This window comes from Setaria viridis, chromosome 9 (genome assembly GCF_005286985.2).
Source record: "Setaria viridis chromosome 9, Setaria_viridis_v4.0, whole genome shotgun sequence".
Classification (NCBI taxonomy): Eukaryota; Viridiplantae; Streptophyta; class Magnoliopsida; order Poales; family Poaceae; genus Setaria; species Setaria viridis.
This window is the reverse complement of record NC_048271.2, coordinates 9,735,906-9,754,528: the sequence shown is the minus strand read 5'-3', so window position 1 is coordinate 9,754,528 and position 18,623 is coordinate 9,735,906. Positions and strand designations below refer to the sequence as shown.

The following is an 18,623-nucleotide window of genomic DNA, read 5'->3' as shown; positions in this document are numbered from 1 at the left end:
AAGGTATAATTAATGCGGTTAATCCATATGCATTTATAATTGATTGACATACTTGAGATATTAGTACTAGCAAGAGAGCCACAACTAGAAAATTATCAATTGAAAATGTCTTGAGCCAATACTTTTTAAAAAAAATTATTGTACACTCAAAAGACTTTAACTAAAAGGACATCCAAGTTATAACTAAAAAACAAACAACTCTAAAATTTTTTAGGACAAAACAGAAACTTGCAAAATTTAAAGCAAAATCACTCAAGATTAAACAGAAATTAAACACAGGGGCAAAGGAAGATCCGAAACAAATTTCGGAGCCCCCATGACTCTGACATGAATATCAGAACAGCCATGTACAGCTGAGACACACTGGTTTGTTCACTTTGTTGACATAACCCACATGAGCGGTGCACCAGAACCTAAATGCACAGGGTAGCACCAACTTCACCCATTAGTTTACAGCTAGGGAATTGTTCTATAGAGTCCCGGATTATAACAGTTAAGACACCTTCCGAAAGTTACAAGATTCACATTGGACACAATGGCTCGATTAGACCTACTGCCATGGCAGATGGCACTCTAATTTGTCTGTACCGATAGCTCATCCTCAAGGTAGTTGTACTCAAATGTGAAGTCATTCTTGATTCTTTGGCACCTGCAGGCAGTGTTAGTAACAGGTTATAAGTCCAGTCATTTGGAAATGTGGTGCCCCACAAACTAATATCAAGGCAGCAAGGACCACGTACCATCCTGAGCCGTCCTCGGTGACATGGAAATCGAAGTACACATAGGAGCCCCGCTCATACTCATCGGTTGTAACTTGTGGCTCCACATGCCGCTGGAACCAAGTATTGTACCTTCTGTGAAATCTCCATGATTGCTTCTTCAATTCTCTAGCAGCTAAGTATTGTTGGTATGTGTTCTACAGCAGCAGAAGAACATCATTAGGACCAAACAATTGACAACTGTTAAAAATTCGCTCCTCGTGCCAGGAAAACAACTATAAAGTTGGAAAAGACTGGGAAAACTAACCTGCTGATAGTAGAATGCAAAGAACAGCATATCCGTAGCTAATGTGTCACTACCAATTCTTTCCCAAAAGGTAGGATTCGATACAATCGGTGCCTGAATTTGGGGGTAACTAGCAGGGGTGACTGCAGGGTGCCGCTGAAAATGCAGGTAAGAAAATTAGAAAAATATACTCAAACCTTGGTAGCAGGCACCAATCTCATTCAAAAACCCATACCGGAACATAATTTTTAGCACGCTCTGAGTCCTTGGGTTGTGGAAGCCTGTGAAATGCAGCTTCGAGCATTTGCAAATTATAAAGCTGATCATGACCAGAACTTGCAGAAGTTCCAGTGAGGTTATCTCCGATTGCACCAAGATCAGATACACTTCTTCGGCCAATAACACCAACAGCAGATGATGACATTCCAGGTTGCAAAGGCTGCCCAGGTGATAGATCAGTGTCCCTAGGCAGCTGAGTGTTTTCAGTTGCAGGTGCTGAAGGATTCTGTGAAAACCAAACCAGAAGATTGTGCTGAGGTATTAAAGGAAGCTAAGCACAGAACAGGAAGATATTACTATGTTCAGTTTGGTCGGAATTTCCACTTAAACAGTACAGGAGGGTTAGTCCAAGTAGCTTGTGTGGATCATACAAATAATGGTCCATCATATAGTTAAATGATCATTAAAAATAAAAAGTTTGGAACCTTGAAGAGCAAGACAGGATATGCAAAACATGAACTAATGAAAAAAAAGTTAGCAATTGTCCATTGGACGTTTTGCAAGGACGATAGCATCTGTATATATCAAGTTCTCAAAATTTCAGTTGTACATAACATTCTAAAACTTTATAATCTTTTATATTTCCATTGATGAGTTACATATTTATAGTTCCTCAGGTATTTCCCTTTCCATAATAGATATGATTACATTATTGACTGTTTGTTGAGGTGTTTTTGCTTTTTAGGAGCAATCAAGATGTTGTAAATCTAACTTTAACATGAGTTTCCTTAAAAGGATGAGATTTAACCTGATAAATATAACTGATTTTATAACTAGGTAAATTCAGCCTTTTCATATTAGTTCAATTTTCAAAGTAACTGAACTGGAATACCTATACAGTTTGAAAAACAAATGAACAAAGACACGTCTGGTTTCATGAGCATACATGTGCAAAAGATTGACATACCGGATAAGGAATCTTTGTGTCATCTTCACTTGTTTGTTTATTTGCTCCAGTTGTTGCAGCAGATTCAACACCAACATCTTCAGCCAAACTTTGTTGTTGTTCTTCACTTTTTACATGCCCAGCATCTGCACAGATGGGTAAATTCTCAATGCTCATAATAAACAATTAATGATCATAACTTCAACCCTTGCAATGTATTGCCCAGGTGAAAGTCGGTGTTCAGCAAAGTTCTATAGAATTGGGGGTTAGGAATTATGATGTAGATGACATCAGAAAGCAGAGGTGATACCTGATCCTTGAGCTCCAAGCCCAAGGTTCACTTGGGAAGATATAGAAGAACTCTGTGAGTTAAACTGCATAAATAAACTAATCAATAATGCATAACCGGTCACTACAGTACAAGCAACAAAAATAAAATAGAATAAAATAAAGACATCTCAAAATTTCAAGCGAGGAATAACAATTGCCAAAAAAGGGGTGATATGCACCAACTCTATTAATCAGGCACAAAATGAACTAAAAAAGCTTGGGTTTCTCTATGTCGAACCATAACAGTGAAATGCCAACAGTAAATCATAAACAAATGAGTAAATTTCACAAAAACAATGGTGAAAACTATCGCACCCACTTTTGGAAACCTATTTCACAAAGTACACACTTTCCTGTCCTTTTGTATCACAGAACTATCCTTGAAATTCTGAAAACAACACTTCCATTGTCATTTTATATCATGAAAATATAACTTTTTGTATCGCAAAAGCACATTTCTATTATCTTTCAATTTCACAAATTTACACTTTTTGATGGTGTAGTTTTGCAACGAGTGATAAAAAGAAACTGCAGTTCTGTTATACTAAAAGTAGAAAAGTTCTGCAATATATAATAACAATGGAAATGTAGTTTTATGAAGTCGATTAGTTCTGTGAAAAAGGGAGTTTTCTACAAATGTGGTTTTGCAATAGCTACAAAAGTAATTTACCTTCGTGAATTTATTCTAAACCCAATTGAAAAATAAAATATGAGCACTCACGATAAACTACAATTTTTAAGTATCCTTTTGTCATCAATAGAGCTTCAAAATTTGAAGGGTGGTAAATCACATTGAGGATTATCTCTATTCTATACAACATTTCACTATTTTTTAGTTGATTTGATCATCAATAAACTATTAGTATGGTAGGCTGATAGCACCTAATGATGAGTTTAGCATACAAGACTAAGAACAGGACAAACAGAGAATACACCTCAAGACGAAAACAGAGAATAAAAATATGTATGTGCTCAGCTAGTTGTATTTCTAAATCGCTTGACAATGCATCAGATATTAGTACTGTAGAAAAAAAAGAAACCTGTTGCAGAAGGGGATTTGGCTGCTGTGTCGGAAATTGCTTCTGATTTATGCCAGCTATATGAGGAACATTAAGAAGACTGCCTTGCTGCTGCTGTACTTGCTGCAATCTTTGTAGGTACTTCTCCCTTTGGTCAGCAGAAATCTCAGGCCTTCCACGAAATTGACTCTGGAAACAGAGTCAGCAAAAAAATCATATAGGTAATCATGTATTTGTTACCCCAGTGAGGGATTATCAAAAGTTCAAAATGAAAAAAGTTTACAGTAGAAAAGCATCTGTAGTTTTTATGCATCCAAACAATTTGAGTAACTTCCCAGTAAAAAAAAGGTTGATATTTTGGTCATTGACAATTTGACATGCCCCTCCAAGACATGCCTTTAACAAGTAACTCTATAATTTTTGAAGTATTGTAACTATGCTTTCAAGTTATTATAGCATAGTTACAGTACTTTGTAAAATTATAATATTCTATAGAGCTTTCCCAGGCAAATCTGTGTGCTATTTCAACACGCCCAATCAAAATATTAAAGTTGAAAATCTAAACTGATACACCCTCGATTCTCTTGCATGCAAATTTTTTATACTTTAAATCACTGCCCCGATTTATCAAAAAAAACCTACATGCACTCACTAGCCTCTGATGCTCCCAGTATATTTTAATAAGGATAATTCAGTCATTTTCTCTTCTAATTTCCTTGATTAGTTGATTTGTACCATTGGCTCTAGTCCTAATACACCCTACTAATTTAAAAGAGGGAGAAATTTCCAAAACATCACTGCAAAGTTACTGGATGCAGTAGTTGATAGAGTAAGAAACAGAACGTCTTGTTGAACCATCAACTTGTATATGGAAAGCCTATAAAGATATTATGAAGTATGATCAAGTATTCAAGGGAGCAAGGGCAAGTGGACTGTAAAAAGAAAATAGCAACAGAAGAGGTACATACAGTTTCACTTTGATTTTGAAATGCAGCAGCAGTTTGAGGTCTCCATTGAACCCCAGAAACAACTGGAGGAGAAAATACTCTTCCTCCAAGAATAGGGTTTTCATTTGTGCTAGCAGAATCAGAGCTAATTGCATCATTAGTCCTGGGAATTTGCTGTGGTTGAACTTTATTACCAAGAGGCGAAACCAACTGCTGAGAAAGACCACCACTGTTAATTCTCTCATCAGTGTTCAATAGATTTCTTTTGGACAAGTCATTTATTGCAGGGAGTGCACTAACCGATCCATTTCCAGGGACTGGACCAATACTTATGGGAGCTGTACCTAATGTCTGACTAGTTACTCCACGGGCTATGCCCCTGCCAATTCCAATTTCAGTAATGGCAGGAGATGGTCTTCGTGGAGGAAAACTCATGCTGTCATCATCCTTCAAGGTGCCAGATAAGTTTGCAGGAATTGAGGTTACAACAGGTGTACTCTCAGGAGCACTTCGTGGAGTAGCAGAAGAAAGTATTGCAGCCGCTGTGGTAGGAACAGTTGGCCGCACAGGGGAATTAATGGTTTCTGCAGGGACAGAAACAGGCACGCTACCAGTACTGATAGCAATGGGCACAACTGGCACTGAAGGTCCAAGATTTCCACCTTTTGAAGGTGGCGTTTGTGGCATAGATTCAGGATTGCTTTCTTGTGAAGCCGTCTCCTCTGTTTGATCTTGTGATGTACTTTGTGAAGTAGTTGTTGATACAGTAGGCTGAAAAAAGGAGAAATAGTTGTTAAGACAGAAGGCAAATAAAAGAACAAAAATATGGCATGAGGCACACCTGAAGCATTATGCCCTAATCTTTTTGAAGATGTTCTTATTGTACCAACAGAATAGCAAAACCAATGGAAATTGAAATCGTAGCTCTAAGGAGTAAAGGGAATGGACACACATCAACGGATTCAACAGTAGCACTTTGAAATTCACAAGAAAGCAGCAGCAAAGTTGGTACTGTGTGTTAATATACTAACAATCAGGTGCATATTCTAACTCCCTCTGTTTCACTATGTATGTCCACAGCACACCATAACCAAAGAACTTTGAGCTCCAAGAAAAAAAAAATCAATGTGAAATGCCCATCCATACCCCTACATAGTTCTAATCCCAATACATAGTTGTGTCATGCTCTCCAAAGATGTCACGTCATATGACGAGAGAATAATACACCACTTTTACAATGCATATCATAGTTGGGATTAGCCTTAGTGACATGATAGAACTCCTCTTTTTTCAAAGCATTTAATTAGGCGTGTAATGGAAACATTGCAATAACTGCACTCTTGAAATCCTTGAAGGATAAACATTGCGAGAAGCATTCCCCCAAAGCCAACATAGAGAAACAGAGGGGAGTATAAAATATTTATTATATTGCATTACTCCCTCCGTTTTTATTTATAAGGCGCACACACATATCAAGATTCAAACTTTCCAATCTTTGACCAATAATTTGATTATTAATTTTTTATTTTATAATGTAATCTTTATATGGTTGGATTTGTAATCAAATACACTCTACAATGATTATAAGTTTATAACCATAAACAATATAATATAAGATAAATGAATGGTCAAAGTGTTATTTGGAAGACTGTGCCAAGTCATAGCATGCCTTATAAACATAGATGGAGGGAGTACACATGTATAACAAACCATCAAACAATAAATAAGTACTAACAGCACATGCCTGAGTAGATGAAGTTGCAACTGAAGAAGTCTTCGTGCTCAAAACTGCACTGGTGGAAACAGAAGCAACACCCTGCCAATTATGAAACATTGCTGAAAAACATATAACAACAACCAAAAGCCAAAAAAAAGTAAATACGCAAGGCTAAGCAACAACCTCAATTATAAACACAGCCCAAATGTGAATAAGAAAGGACCTCTACTAACGTTGTAGGAGTCACATAAAAACTGTTAATTTTGCCAGTTGTTTCTGTTAACAAGATCGCAAGATCACAGCACCAGCAGGGCAGCATTATAGCTTACCTTCACAAGACTGGAAGGAGCAAGTGAAACCATGTCTTCAAGTGCTTCAACCTTCTCCATAGGCAATGTGCTATAGAGATCCTCAACGTCACTGAATTCATCAAAGTCTTCCTAAATATGAATGAATGAAATAAAAAAGGAACAAACAAAAGGTCCATCATATGCCTGTGTGTTATCACAATTAGCATGCAACATCAAAAGAGGATATTACCAAGGCTAACTAAGAAGATAATCACACCTGATTACGTTCAACGTAGTCTTCAAGGAAATCTTTAACATCATTGACTTGCTCAGGACTCAACTCATCATTATCCAAAAGTCTCAAGATTGACTCCAATTTCTTTATATGAGCTTTATGCCGCGTAATAGACTTCTCTAAATGTACCTAAGTATGCAAAATCACTTCTTATATAGCACAGATCATCAAAAACAAGTTCCATAAAGATCAAAACAGGACCAGTCTGAAATGAATATAACTGATCATACCAGTCGAGGTGGTCTTTGTTTTCCCTTTTTAATTGAAAGCCCTTCAACCTCTGCTTCAAAGTTATCAATCTGGCTTTCCAAATCACTAACCTGTAAAGATAACATGGCCCAGGAGCTACATTAGATATATTCCAAGCACTACCAACTACGGATTAAATAGTAGCCGTAGAAGGAGCCATCAGTAATCACAAAACTACACAGGAATCAAGTTACAAGAGACAAATAAAGATAAATGTCACATTTTCAGAGCAATCAGATCAAAGAAAACAGTCACACCCATTCTGAATTGTAGAACAAAAGGCAGAGATGGAAACGTAAGAACACAAGAGTAACAGCTAACAGTTTCCAACATACCACAGTATTAAGCCAATCCCTCGTTTCAGCTTTGGCCTTCTCTTTGGGATCCTGCACCAAGTGAGAAATAATTATAAGCCATGAAGCGGGAGCTGCAATATAACGAAGCACACAGCAAGTCAAGAAAAATAGCACTAGAGTAGTAGACTGCGACGAGTAAAGTCAGCCCTGAAAAAGGTGTGTGGAGTAGACATAAATGTTAAACCTAGAGCTGGAGTGCTGGACCAAATGAGATATAAAATGGTATCCGCAATTGATTGTAAGCTAAGGCACAAACCTAAAATCATCCATACATTCCTCCTACAAATGAGTGATGACTATAAATCTGCTTATAACTTTGGCTAAATCAAAAAGTAAACTCATGAGTGTAGATAAAGCAGTATTTAGTTCCTGTATGTCTAAGCTGCATCAGTGAATCATTGCATCTCAATGCCAATGTTGAATACTTAGTTCAGACTCAATTCTTTCAACCTAAAAAAAACTAACTATACGAGAAAGGAATTAATCATATGGGACCTAAGAAATATAATCTCACAAGGCTAGTAGTGTAGTGCTGAATAATTTATAACTAGTATCCACATACCTAAGTCTTGGAAAAACATGTTATATAAACAATTTGAATAAGTACACCAAACTGGAAACTACATTAGCACAAACAAAGAAGTCCAAGAGCTTACAGTTTTTGGTTGCTGACCTAACCCTTCTTTTGAGAAGGCCTTGGTTTTTGTTTCCTTCTCACAAACTTTAAATCGTTCCATCTCTCGTTCAATCTGCTTACGGGCATCCATCAGAGCCTGCTCATAAGAGGCACTAACCTATGTCAACATATATCACAATGGATTAAAACAAGAAATTAAGCAAAGTGCAACTTAAAAAATTACATCTACATTTGCAAATAAAAAACATGTATATATATTGACAAAAAAACATGATTTCATCAAAAAAGGTAGATGCCGAAACATGGAAACAACTATTATTGTAAATACTACATTTCTAGAGTATCGTGATAACATTTTTATTCGGGCTCACAATAATATTGGATGGTTAAACTAGATTGCCAACAACAAGACGCCAATAAAAAATTGTCTTGAAACATATGCAATGTAACCAATTTATGAAGGAAAAAGAAAACTACATCAACTCCAGAACAAACATTTTACTACTGACTCTGTGACGTTTAAAAAGTACCATTATTTGCAAACTCTGTTTAAGAACATTTATGCTTTCTGTGTTTCAATAAGAACGTGATATACTCAGTATGTAGCTCATCAAACAAATTCTAATACAAATAGACCAGCCAGTAGCCTGAAGGAGACAATGACAACCAGATTTTTGTTATAAACTGCCAGTAATGGACTACTCTTACCAAATATGACAGATAAAAGGCATCCACAGCACAGTAAATGTAGATAGCAATATGTAACATGTACAGAGAAAAATTGGAAAGACTGGACTGAGTGATCTCAAAGTCTCATTGTCAAGTATCAGTTACCTTCACAAGTTAACCTACCAAAAAAAGAAAACAAGATGAGAGCTACTCAGAGCTAGGTAGCACGTGGACTAGCGGACAATCTTGACGACAGAAAAGCATAACAAGAACAAAATCCGGTATACCCAGAATGTTAACAGAACAGTCTGGGAAATTCGAATGAATCATTGAGTATAGCATGATAATTGCAAGAGAATCTAAAGAACGGCACAGCTACTAACGCCAATAAACAGCAAAGGAAAGAGAGCTGTATCAATAATAACCTCAAAAACCTCTTCATCCTACTGACAGGATATAAGAAACTGACCATATATCACTAGAATCATCACCACAACCATATATCGTAACAGATATAGAGTAACGGAACAGTTGTCCAATCAAGGTCCCTACTCACTGATCACCGCCCATATTGCGGTACAAGACAGAGCTTCTTCAAAGCACCCTTCGACTTAGCAGTTAACTAAACACAACAGCGTAACTGTACCTAGATCGCTACATGCAGTCAGCAAGCAGCAGCATTGCATCATAAACATTCCCATGCCCCTCCAAGTACAGACATCAAAGCGGCCTAGGGGAGTGGGGACAGGACCGTCGGTAACTCTCACCTTCTTGTCCTTGATCTCGCTGGATTGGATCCACGTCTTGATCTGGTCCCTGTACCGCTGCAGCTTCTTGATCTCTTTCTTGAGGTCCGCCTCGAACTTCTCCTTCTGGTTCGCATTCTCGGTGTCGTAGACCTGCCCCCCAAAAAACTATCAGATAATTCGCAAAAATCCGCGAGAGAAAAAATTCCGCAGGACCAAGGAGAATGGCGGTGGTCTGGGCGGGCGTACCTTGTTCCAGATGCTGTCGAAGACGTCGACGCCCTCCTGGACCTTCTTGAGGACGCGGTCGATCTCGCCCTGCAGCTTCCGACTGGCGCCCATGGCGGCGGCGGGGGTGCCCTCGCGCTGGGGCGCGGCTAGGGTTTACGATTTGGGAGCGAGCAAAGGGGGAGAGTGGTGGAGACTGGGGAAGGAGACGACGAATTATTCGGGGGAGTTTATTTGGGAGGGGTTTCGGTTTTCCTCAGCCGAGGTCTGCGTGGGGTGGGGTGACGTAGGCGAGAATGAACGCGGAGGTGCTTTCGGTGCGGAAGATCTGGGCTATGGCCGGTGCGGGCCGATATCTTCTTACGTCATGGCCTCCGTATTGGGCCGTGAAGCCCAGGTGTGACCGCCAACGAGGATATAGATGACTAGGAAGAGAAGTGGGTGGCCAAATATTCGAGCATTTTCAGGCTTGGGCCCCTAGTTATACGGTTTTGATATTTTTTTTATAAAAAAAATGTTGCACAGATGGAATTCTCTCTCGCATACATGTCCACGAGTCGCAATGTTGATGTTCGATAAAACTTACCATATGCCGACTGGATACAAGAGAGCTTATTGTCTTCCATGAGTTTCAGGAATGAACAAACCATACTAGCAGCAGGAGACCAATTCAAGAATTTTGAGCTATATACCCGCACAAAAAAAAAAAATCTTGAGCTATATGTATATCAACATCGCCTGAAAAGATGAAGTCCACAAACATAAAATGGCATTCGATCATAGTGTTAGCAGTAAACTTTTACATTAAGAGGCTAACTTGTGTGAGAATAGTGTGATAGACCTTTTCCCCCACATAGTGACATAGATGTAGGGCAAATCTGCAACTAAACAAAGCGTAAAGAGAAAGTTGATGACATCAAAGGAGGTGCTTCTTTTCAATCAGTGTAATATTTCAGTAGTTCTTTTCAGTGTCCACCCATTTCAGTACAAAAAGCTTGTACATGAATCATACACATCATATATCACATACTCCACCCAATTGGGTTTATATACACCACATCTATACGCAAACTCCAAAAATGTGTAAATTGATCTGGCTCACGCGCAGCATAAATCTTGCATCCATGAGATCTTGTTGACCAAGTACGAAAGAAAGAACAGTCCGTTCGACCTCCGTGTCTTCCTGGCTGATAACCAATAATCTGCAACAACAACTATATCATCTGTCGGTTTTTTAACAACTCTAATACGTCACATGACACTCTGCAGTGCTGTTCTTTTCTACGATACGTATCCTGATGAACTCCTGTATATCTCATCGGCTTGTGCTACCGGAATGTAGACAACATCTGTTAGGGAACTGTGGGTTCGCCCGTAGAAAATGTACACAAGAACACCCATCAGCAGCCATATGCCAACTCTCATCCATGTGCCTCCGCTGAAAAAAAACATTACAAACAATGATTCACAAAGAGAGAAGTCAGTCATCTACATCCAGTGTTTTGCATGGAAAATGTAATAATTGATTAGGCACTAACCCCAGGTTTATCAACAGATATGTATTTATCAAGATACACATAACTGGTAGCACTGGAACAAAAGGGCATGTGAATCCTGCAGAAAACAAATCAAAGATGTACTGTTTATTCTGAACGTACTGGCTAGCAGCGTTATGTAAATTTTTTAGAAGTACCTCCAGAATGACCAAAAGAGTGCCTGCCATCATCCTGGTCGATCCAAGAGAGCATGCCAAGGCCAGCAAAAAGGAGAACAACGCCAATAATGCAGCCGATACATATTGGGAGACTGATAGAGGACAGATATTTTTAGACTTTTTGTTATTGTGATAGATCATAAAAATGACCAATAGAAGTATCCTAGTATCCTTTCAGACAGTTATTATATGGGTACTTACAAAGGCAGCCATGTCACAGAGGCTGAAGACGTGAGGATCAGAACCCCTACACACACAGATCCAATGCTGAAAGCAGCTATCTTTCGACGTTTTGTCTCGTCCATCTTGCCTAAAGAATTAACATGGAAATTCGTTCTAATTAGCTAGCTGAAGTAAAATGTATCTTTCACGGACAATGAATAAGTATAAAGCCTGAAGGCAATTTTGTGTACCTTTATGTTGTCTTTTCTCAATAAGAGGGTCCTTCATTGATTCTACTAAAACAATCACATCATTTGTTTGAGATGTGTTGCAGTTCCCATCTCCAAGAAGATCCCTATCCTTTTCCTCATCACATTCCTGGTTCAAACGGAATGATTCTTGCATAGAGGGTGGCAAAGGGACCTCATCTGGAGGAACATATCTGAGTATCAAGATTGAGACAGCAACTATGGTGAATGCAAGGAGTGTGCCTACACTGACCTGCAATAAAAATACCATTTTTATTATTTCACTCCACCTTACAGCATTTGTAATGCTTACATGCATGTATAGTTCTGCAGGAGTGCGGGAAGTTTACATTCCATGTAAAAATGACAGTTGAGATACAAGCAATATTAGACAGTGGGTTCCTTACCATTCCTGCCAACTGTGAAACATCCATTGCAAAAGCCAGAGCAGCTGCACAGATGCCAGTCACAATTGTGCTCTTGACAGGTACTTGTGTTTGCTTGTTAACATCAGAGAAGAAGGATGGCAACAGCCCATCTCGTGCCATGGCCATAAGTATTCTAGGCTGCGAAAAATAATAAGTAGAATCATAAATTTGTGACACCGAGTATTAACATGTCATGCCATGTGGTCTGCCTAATGCTGATCTGGCAGGCCATACTGCTGTATGCCTGCATCATCTTCTGTCACAGATGTGGCATGACACATCAAAATTAGTTGTGACATTAGTTGAATGGACTTCAATTGAAAATCAAGGGATGCGGGGTTAATGTAATTGATCGATAATGTTTAATTAGCCATTGAAATCAAATTGCAAATTAAAGAACAATCATATTTTGCAACGATTTCGAACTATTCAGCTTTGGCCAGTTACATGGCTTAGGTTCACAACTATTGTTGTGGAGTCACTGTCAGTAGAACGAGAAGTTCACACGCACTAGGAATCTAGGATCAACTCAAATCCCATTGCATTTTCAACCACTGGGTGTCATCACATGTTAGTCATGTATACTTTTATAAGTGGTATACCTGTGGAAGAAGTGAACCCATCAAGGTTGAACAAAGGGCAAGAACAGCACCACTTGTCACAACATACCTAAAATTAGATGGCAAAATGAGTATGCCAGTGAGAAGTGTGCTACAAGACAGTCATGCACAGGGGGGTAAACAAATAAACTGGACTTACATGGCCCATTGCATTCCATGTTTTGCAAAGGCTGATGAAATAGGAGTATCTGGGTCCATAGCGAAATATGGTACTAGCCCAACAATAACAATGGAAACGGCCATATATAATGCACAACAAATAGCCAACGCTACACCTATTCCCAATGGTAGATCTCTCTGTGGATTCTTTACCTACAAGGGTCAAAAGAGGGAGAAAATGAATATCTCTTGTAACAGAAGTGCATGAGCTTTGGCAGATGGGTCCCTCCTTACCTCTTCAGCTGTACTAGCAACTGTATCAAAGCCTATGAACGCAAAGAAAACAGTTGCTGATCCAGCAAGCATTCCATTTACTCCATACGGGAAATACCTGGAAAGTTCAGACAACCATGAGCACGCAAATCCTCGAAAAGAAAGGAAGCATAAAGACTTTATGCATTACCCATCAGAAACCTTGTAGCCGACCCATCCTATTTGGAAGCCAATATAACTACCAGCTATGATAACGAATATCATTACACAAGCATTCAGAACTGTTACAACTCCTTGTGCAAATGAACTCTGCAACAATTCAAATAGAATGGTCATCAATGCTCTATATTTGAGGAGAAAAGGAATAAAGACTTATGGATAAATAAAAAACAGTCACCTCTTTAATTCCCACGCATAGTAAAACAGTCACAACAAAAACAAGAGCAGCAGCACAGGGATCAACAATGATATCAAACCATGGAAGCTGATGGCGTGCTAAAAGCCATGGCAAACTATCTGGTCCCCCAAAAAACAAGGCCTGGAATGATAAAGAAAGTTCATCAAAATAAGTACATGATTCAAAGCATTGACTGAATGCAACTGAAAGAAGCTAGACGCTAGAGAAATCACACTTACTAAATTGGGGGATATGCCGCGGGCAACAGCAGATCCACCAATAGTATATTCCAGCACTAAAGCCCAGCCAATCAACCATGCAACACTAGGTAAATAAAACGACAATGTGAGTTCATTCTAGACATTTGTTTATAGAACCTGAAGATGTAAATTTCTTTGTTTGCGTATATAGAAAATAATACAGTTTTCCGTAATTATTCAAAAGAGGCAGTATTCACTTATCATAAAAGAATGCATGCTTAGCCATGAGTCAGTAACTTACCCTTCTCCAACACATATGTATGAATAATGGTAGGCACTTCCAGCAGAGGGGCAACGGCTAGCAAGCTCGGCATAACAGAAAGCTGAAAGCGCTGCTGCTATTCCAGCTATCAGAAAGGAAATTGTCAATGCTGGACCAGCGTGCTCCCTAGCAACTGTTCCCACGAGAACATATACTCCAGCTCCAACTGTGGAACCGACCCCTGATAGATAATACAGTGGTTCATTAACAATAATTTATAATATGAATCAATTAAAATATAAGATCTGCGAGGAGTGGAATAACAAAATTCATTACTTCAGAATCTAACTCAGCCCATCGCACCTATCTCTCAACTCCAACCTCAATAACAATATGACAACTTAAGAAGCTACAATGTGACGACTGCAGGATCATGAGGTTCATTATTTGAGTTGGCAACCAACATTGACTGACCTATCAACAACTGAACAAGTGGAAGGAAAGCAACAACCTTACAATAGGGACAAGTCCGCTGACCCATATCCCCAAAACTGTATAAAATTGGAACAACTGTACTCCTTTTATTCGAAGAGAAAGACAGAATACGCCATGATAAAAGAGGAAAAAAAAACAAATCCTCCTGTTATTGTCGTCAGTTTTTCAGAAGAGGTAGCAGTTGAAATTCAGTAAGTACAAGTTAATTCGGAGCAAAACAATTCATGCATCCTCACTAAAAAAAGTAGTAATCAGAAACTCTAATCAACTCCATTGACCCAGAACATCAAATTTACCAGCATAATTGCCCATCAGCCTAATAAATCCCCCCGGAAAGCTCGCATTCTCACCAGAATTCGCTAGAAGTCCGCAAAGGAATTAGCGCTCCAAAACTACCAAAGCCCAGACCTTTCCGTGAAACACAGGACCAGGAATCCACAGAAAAGTGAAACACAACACAGAATCACAAAGAAGAAGAAGAAGAAGAAGAAGAAGAAGAAGAAGAAGAAGAAGAAGAAGAAGAAGAAGCCGCACCGATGGCGACCAGCTCCGGGACGTTGAGCTCCTTGGCGAGCTGCGGCTGGCCCTCGGCGCGGACCCGATCGGAGTCCACCTGCTTCCGCCGCATCAGGCTCCGGAACCCGCCGCCCCATCCACTCCCGCCGCAGCCGCTGGTCCCGGCCTCCAATGCCATCAAGATCGCCGGCGACGCCGACGGCGAAGAACCGGGGCCTTTCTCGCCGGATTCGATCAGAAGGCGGCCGATAAGGGCATCGGGTTCCGTGTATTACGCGGCGGTTGGACGGGGCGAGAAAGAGGGAGGGAGGGAGATGGGGGACGGTGAGAGCTCGGCGGCGGCAGCTCTCCCTCTCGCTCTCTGGGCTCCGCGCGGTCGCGCTTCTCCCCCCTCTCCCGTGTGTTCTTCTAGTCTAGTCTGTGTTCTTCTAGTCAGAAGGCCGCGGAGAGGAGAGTTTTTTATAGTTTTACACGTGGAGGTTTTTACTTGTACCAAGCTGACCTTGTTTCTACTGGAAATAGAATGTTTTAGTTTTAGTCGCCTAGATTCAGTTGCCGTATTTAACTGAACGCCGAGATTCTTGTTTTTTTGGGTGCATTTTTTTACCTGGGAAATTAGGGGAGCAACTCAAAAAGCTCCTTGAAATTACCCTAAAACCTTACATAGGGGGAAAACAAAAAAACTTACCTCCAACAACTCCCCCATCCTTCCCGTAAAAATGCGCGGACGCGAAAAACACCTCGTCGCCCCGTATATATCCGCGAGTCTGGTCCTTAATCCCCCTGAACTGCTCCTTCCCACGTGCTGATCCGTTCCCGCGCTCTATTTTTCCCGTGCGCGCTGGGTCAAGGGTTGCCGGCGCGTAGCTGCAAGAACCCCGCAATCGAGGCGGCCCTCTCCGCAATCGTAGTTGCAGGTCCCGCTAGCAGAGACGGCAGTGGCTGCTACGCCTGGTTGGTGTCGGTGTGCGCCGAGGCCGGGATGACCGAGGAGGAGTTGAAGTCCTCGCCGGTGGGGAGGAGCAAGTCGTCGGGGACGAGGAAGGTGGAGTTGAGGAGGACGTGGGAGAGCGAGGTGGTGATGGTGGCAGAGGACTAGAGCCAGGGGTCCGGCGGCTTGTAGGTGACGGCGACGACGGTGACGACGTGGATAGTGAGCACGAAGAGGGAGAAGCAGATGTTGCCTGCCACCTTGATGAGCGACTGCGCGACAGGGACATCGGCGACGCCGCCAACGTCAAAGGATGGGGACCCCCGATGGTGGAAGAGGGGCGAATCCTCGCCGCCGTTGGGGGCGTTGTCCTGGTCGGAGGAGGACATCCTGGATCTGGGAGCGGCGGAGAGATTTGGGAAGGGGCGGTGGGTAGAGTGTGGTGGGATGGGAGAGGAGGAGGTGAGGTGGCGCGCTACCTGGTTGTGTCGGTGCAGAGGGAGGAAGCTGCTGGAGCCCAACAGAGAATCCACGTGCTGACGTGATCCATTTTGAAGTACTGGGGAGTTTATTATTGGGGATCTGATGTGGGATGACATGATTTTGGGAGAAAAAAATTTTAGTAGAGCCCCCAATAGATAATCTTGGAGGAGATTTTTTTTGACTCTTGGAGTTGCTCTAATAGAGTTTTTTGCTCACGAAAAAATCGTCTTTCTAAGCTTTGCTGAAATTTGTATAATAATGTATAATGTCAAATTCGTGCTACAACCCACCAAAAATTGGATGTCGACATTGTTTACAATTCGCTATTTTGTTTACGAGTTGAGTTCTGCATTTCAAGAGGAACTCCTCTTCCAAGTTAAATTCGGATACAAGTGCTAGTTAGTCATGTTCAAGTCATTTTTAAATATAATAATGTCCAGTGCAAGCTAATCATTTCATTTTTAACTTGGGTAAGTGCTAGTTTCTTTTCAAGAAAAAAACAGGAGGTAGAAATGTTTTCCCATCAAAAAGTCTTTTAATCTATATCAACATAACTTAATTGCGTGAATATAGTAACATTATATTTTCCTCCAGCGCGTTTGATAAAGTATCGAAAAATATCCAATGTGGTATACAAATAAAACTTAATCTGATAGCCTAAAATAGCCACTCCTTTTCTAGTAAAATTGAAAAAAAAATCCAGAATGATAGGGGCCAATGAATCAGCGATGATCAGTGGATCTTGTTCACGTGCTCCACGCGTACGGCCTGTACAAGATCGTAATCCGCAAATATTAATATATAAACAGTTCACCTACTGGTATTATTGGCAGTAGTCCCCTACGTCTTTGGTAATACTTGACGTCTTCTTGCCCGTCTCTCATTCGTGTTTCATTTTTGGACGGAGAAAATTCGTTTTATTTTCGTTTTTAGTAGCCACAATCACAAAAGCTGTGTCAAGCAGGGCCTAGACTTTGGATTCTATGAGAATCCGGTCTCCCAAACAGATGCAACTCTGCGAGGCCAATGGAACAGACGATCCAAAGACTTTGCATCCAGTGATTTTTTTTTCTATAACAAATGACAACCAGTAGAGAAGAACACGCCATGCCAAAGCCAAGGGATAGGATCCTGATTCGGTGATTCCTGCCCTTTTCCCGCATGTGTCGTGGGGACGCCGGACGCCACGCCACTGCCTCCCACTGTCATTTGTGCGTGTGTGCAAACAAAGGAGATGCCTAGCCTTGCGTCTCCAAGTCTTCAATTATTGCCTGATCTCCTCTCATCCTTTGGCCCGGATGCATTCGCATCCATGCCTAGTTGCCCACGCCACACATGCTCTGAAAGTAAGCATATGTTTAGTTTTGGAAGGATGTGAATTGGATCGGAACCAACCCACACGTTTTTTTAGGTCGGGTTCGTCCCATCTCGTGTTTGAATCTTGATTGGAGGAGTTGAGAAGGTTGGGATGGATGCCATCTTAACACCGTTAGGAACAGTTGTACGTGAACCCCGTATGTCATCGTGGGACCCACCTGTCATCCTCCTATTCTTTTATATGTTTTCCCGTGCCCCCTGTCTCCTTCCTCCCGAGCGCCACCCCTCCATCCCAGCGCCGGCTTCTGTCACCACCCCCCTCTCCCAAGCACTGGCTTCCGTCGCCGCCCCTCCTTCCCTCTGTCCTGCGCCGCCCGCCGCCCCTCCCTCCCTCTCTCCTGTGCCGCCACCCCTCTTTCCCTCTCTCCTGCACTGCCCGCCACCCCTCCCTCCCTCTCTCCTACGCCGCCCTGCTCTTGCACCACCCGCCAGCCCTCCCTCCCTCTCCCTGTCCCTGCGCGCGGAGGGTGGCGGGGCCAGCGGGCGTCGGTGGCGTCGGCCCAGCGGCGCGCGGGCGCCCCCGATCGCTCGAACGTAGCGGACGGAGTCCGTGTGGGTCGAGTGCGTCCGCTCGTTTTGGGCGGATGCATTCGACCCGTATTTACGGGAAATATTCTCTATCGAGGACGAACCTAACCCACTCAATTTCCAACCAAACGGAACATCGACCCCAAACCAAACACGCCCTAAGATACTGCATAAAATTTACTCTCGTACCCTATTCTCGTATGAATTGTTATGAGGTCATACCCGTGCATGTAATTC

The 18,623-nt window shown here is 41.4% G+C and overlaps 2 protein-coding genes across 5 annotated transcripts; both read right to left on the bottom strand.

The window, feature by feature from the left end:
• Nucleotides 1-258: 258 nt before the first annotated feature.
• Nucleotides 259-9,908, bottom strand: LOC117838183 (uncharacterized). Of its 4 annotated transcripts, none has more exons than XM_034718107.2 (17): nucleotides 9,675-9,908; nucleotides 9,447-9,578; nucleotides 8,030-8,167; nucleotides 7,353-7,403; nucleotides 6,999-7,088; nucleotides 6,751-6,897; nucleotides 6,513-6,623; nucleotides 6,211-6,282; nucleotides 4,767-5,237; nucleotides 4,488-4,679; nucleotides 3,541-3,708; nucleotides 2,481-2,544; nucleotides 2,192-2,316; nucleotides 1,241-1,510; nucleotides 1,027-1,161; nucleotides 741-916; nucleotides 259-649 (listed from the first exon to the last, which is right to left on the bottom strand). In XM_034718107.2, exons 1-17 carry the CDS (start codon nucleotides 9,765-9,767, stop codon nucleotides 574-576), a joined length of 2,511 nt encoding a protein of 836 aa, XP_034573998.1. In that variant the 5' UTR covers nucleotides 9,768-9,908; the 3' UTR covers nucleotides 259-573. The 4 variants fall into 4 exon arrangements, with proteins under 4 accessions (XP_034573998.1, XP_034573999.1, XP_034573996.1 ...); XM_034718108.2 differs by having other exon boundaries at nucleotides 4,488-4,676; nucleotides 9,675-9,907; XM_034718105.2 differs by having other exon boundaries at nucleotides 4,488-5,237.
• Nucleotides 9,909-10,564: 656 nt separating this feature from the next.
• Nucleotides 10,565-15,497, bottom strand: LOC117838186 (cationic amino acid transporter 2, vacuolar). The gene is made up of 14 exons (XM_034718111.2): nucleotides 15,086-15,497; nucleotides 14,096-14,297; nucleotides 13,834-13,918; nucleotides 13,595-13,735; nucleotides 13,388-13,506; nucleotides 13,219-13,315; nucleotides 12,965-13,137; nucleotides 12,808-12,874; nucleotides 12,185-12,343; nucleotides 11,781-12,030; nucleotides 11,569-11,677; nucleotides 11,347-11,459; nucleotides 11,192-11,267; nucleotides 10,565-11,091 (listed from the first exon to the last, which is right to left on the bottom strand). Exons 1-14 carry the CDS (start codon nucleotides 15,243-15,245, stop codon nucleotides 10,935-10,937), a joined length of 1,908 nt encoding a protein of 635 aa, XP_034574002.1. The 5' UTR covers nucleotides 15,246-15,497; the 3' UTR covers nucleotides 10,565-10,934.
• Between the last annotated feature and the right edge of the window lie 3,126 nt (nucleotides 15,498-18,623).